At 34.8% G+C, this 2,452-nt stretch overlaps 1 protein-coding gene across 1 annotated transcript; it reads right to left on the bottom strand.

The window, feature by feature from the left end:
- Nucleotides 1–926: 926 nt before the first annotated feature.
- On the bottom strand, nucleotides 927–1,969 carry LOC145578928 (phosphatidylglycerophosphate phosphatase 1, chloroplastic/mitochondrial-like). The gene has a single exon (XM_081636224.1). The coding sequence runs from the start codon at nucleotides 1,812–1,814 to the stop codon at nucleotides 1,131–1,133; it is 684 nt and encodes a 227-aa protein (XP_081492350.1). The 5' UTR covers nucleotides 1,815–1,969; the 3' UTR covers nucleotides 927–1,130.
- Between the last annotated feature and the right edge of the window lie 483 nt (nucleotides 1,970–2,452).

Genomic DNA, 2,452 nt, shown 5'->3' with positions numbered 1-2,452 from the left:
TTAGTGTAGAGTTTAATTTGCTGTTGTCAAAGGGGTTACTCAGTTAGTGTTAAAGGGGTTATTCGGTTATTGTAATAGAGGTTACTTGGTAAGTATAATAGAGGTTACTCGATCAATGCTATAAGGGTTACTTTGTTCTTATAAGTGGTCACATAGCGTGGTTAGCCACACAAAATGGATTGTTCAATTAAATATACTTTGCCAAACATAATAGAATCCAAGTACGTTTCAAAACTCAACCAACTTTGACCCTTCACTTTAATTTATATCTTATTCATCCCTTGAGCTTGAAGTTATATATTCACTCAACCATGATAGTGCTTGATTCCAAATCAAAGTTGCAAATTATAAAGTCATAAGGAAAAAAAAACGTATATTTGTAAAGAAAAGAAAGATCATAACCATTAAGAATTAGACACTTTTCTTTAATAAATTTATTGTTAACCACTACTACTGATTACTTAATTAGATAGACTATTTTCATTCTACTTAGCTTATGCTTCATCTTATTTTATTACTTGCTTTACTCTTCTTTTACGGTCGTATTTTATTACTTACTCTATTTCCTTTTTTAGAAACTTTCAACAATATTTAACAATTTTATTCCTCAGTAGTGGTCTTTTCATATTATATTTTTAATTTTTTTGATATTTTTTCTCCTCCTCACTTATACACTTTTATTTTTATTTTTAATATGGAGAATTACAAGAACAACAAATAAAATATAGAGAGAATTATAAATAGTGTAAAAGTCAAAGTGTAGTACAAATATATAAAAGAGAACGGAAGAGATAAGATTTTTATTTTTATTTTTTTATTTTTATTTTTTTTGACGAGGAGGAGATAAGATTCTATCAACATCAAGAAGGGTTAAAATTATCCGTTAAAAAAAAAAAGGGTTAAAATTATTTCTAACTGCATCATAGTTCAATAAACCCAAGTATAGCATTAACATCATTATCTTGTTCATACAAAAATTCCGTACTAAAAAAATCTCACATTAATCAAAGACAAGCTAGGTACATTAAACACCCACAACTTAAAGTCTTAACAAAACATCAATGCTAAACACTTGGCATAAAACAAAACAATTTTAACAAAAACCTAATCTCTACCTAACCACAAAACAACTACAATGGTTCATCCAAACGAACCAAATCCACTTCATCATTAGCCAGAAAACAATGACTCTTAGCCTTTAAACCTCTCCTAAACCAATTACTAACCACTAACTCTTCCATCTTCCTAACCATCTTAACCACAAAATTCTCACCATCTCCCGTCAATGGTTCAGTCAAAACCGTAAAAAAACCGTTTCGGTTTCCAAAAACAATATCGGTGAACCGGCGATCACCAACCATAACAACCTCACCTGTTTTACACCCAAATAATCTTACAATCTCCTCGGAACCGCCACCCGGTTTCTTCACCTTATGCCGCACCACTGCGATCCCCAATTCCCTCTCCACCGCTTCCGCCCCCGAGTCGTCCGGATCAAACTCGTACAATCCAACCGAGTTACTCAACACCGCGACTTTCCCTTCGCCGAACACGGATTTGCAGCTCTCCATTGAACCCTTAAGTGGGTCCCAAAGATTTAACGAATAAGGTAATGTAATTGTGTTATCTTTGTCGAATACAACAGCTTTGAACCCTCTTCGATGGAGTTCTTCCCAGTTGATGTACCGAATGTTGGGGATTTTGAGATGTGGGAGGAGTAAATGGGGGTCGTTTGTTAGGACCTTTGAGGAAGAAATTATGCCCTCGAGGTTGAATCGTTGGCCTATTGCTCCTTTGAGTTTTGCCCACCACATGTTTGTGAAAATGCCCCAATGAAAGTTTAAGGGTTTTGATTTTTCTGCGCTGTTAAGGATGATGGTTGGGGGCTTTTTCTCTCTCCTGAGATGGAGATTTCTGGGTTTTATTTTAAGAGGGGTTGTTTTGATGATTTGGGTTAGATGATTATTTAAAGAGTATTTTGTGCAGAGAGTTGTTGTCGGTGAAACATGGAAGAAAGGAAGTGAATGAGCCATTTTTATGTCGGTAATTTTCAGTGGAAAGGGATTAAATCTGTTTAATGTTTTTTTAAGTGACATTGTTAAATTTATTTTTTCTGTGGTTAAGGTTAAGGGCTCAAGGCTGGACCATCGCCAGTTGGCCCACTTCCTAACGGTTTTCAGCTCCATTAGATATTTGGGTTAACATAGCAACCTAGACTCCCAAAAACAAAAAATTAAAAATATAACTTTGGCCTGGTTTAGTTCAGCATTTTTTTTTTCTTTTTTTTTGAAAAGGGCACTTACGGAGCAATATTATTAAAAAAACGGGAAATCATACAAGATCAAGCTCTGCCAAGGTAGAAATACCTTGCAGAAAGTTACTAACAAACACTTGCTCAACCCCATTCGCAGGAACATGCTTACCCATTAGCCATTAAGTGCGCTACACAATT

The sequence above is a fragment of the Chenopodium album genome, chromosome 14 (genome assembly GCF_948465745.1).
Source record: "Chenopodium album chromosome 14, dcCheAlbu1.1, whole genome shotgun sequence".
NCBI lineage: Eukaryota > Viridiplantae > Streptophyta > Magnoliopsida > Caryophyllales > Amaranthaceae > Chenopodium > Chenopodium album.
This window is presented reverse-complemented; position numbering and strand designations above follow the sequence as displayed.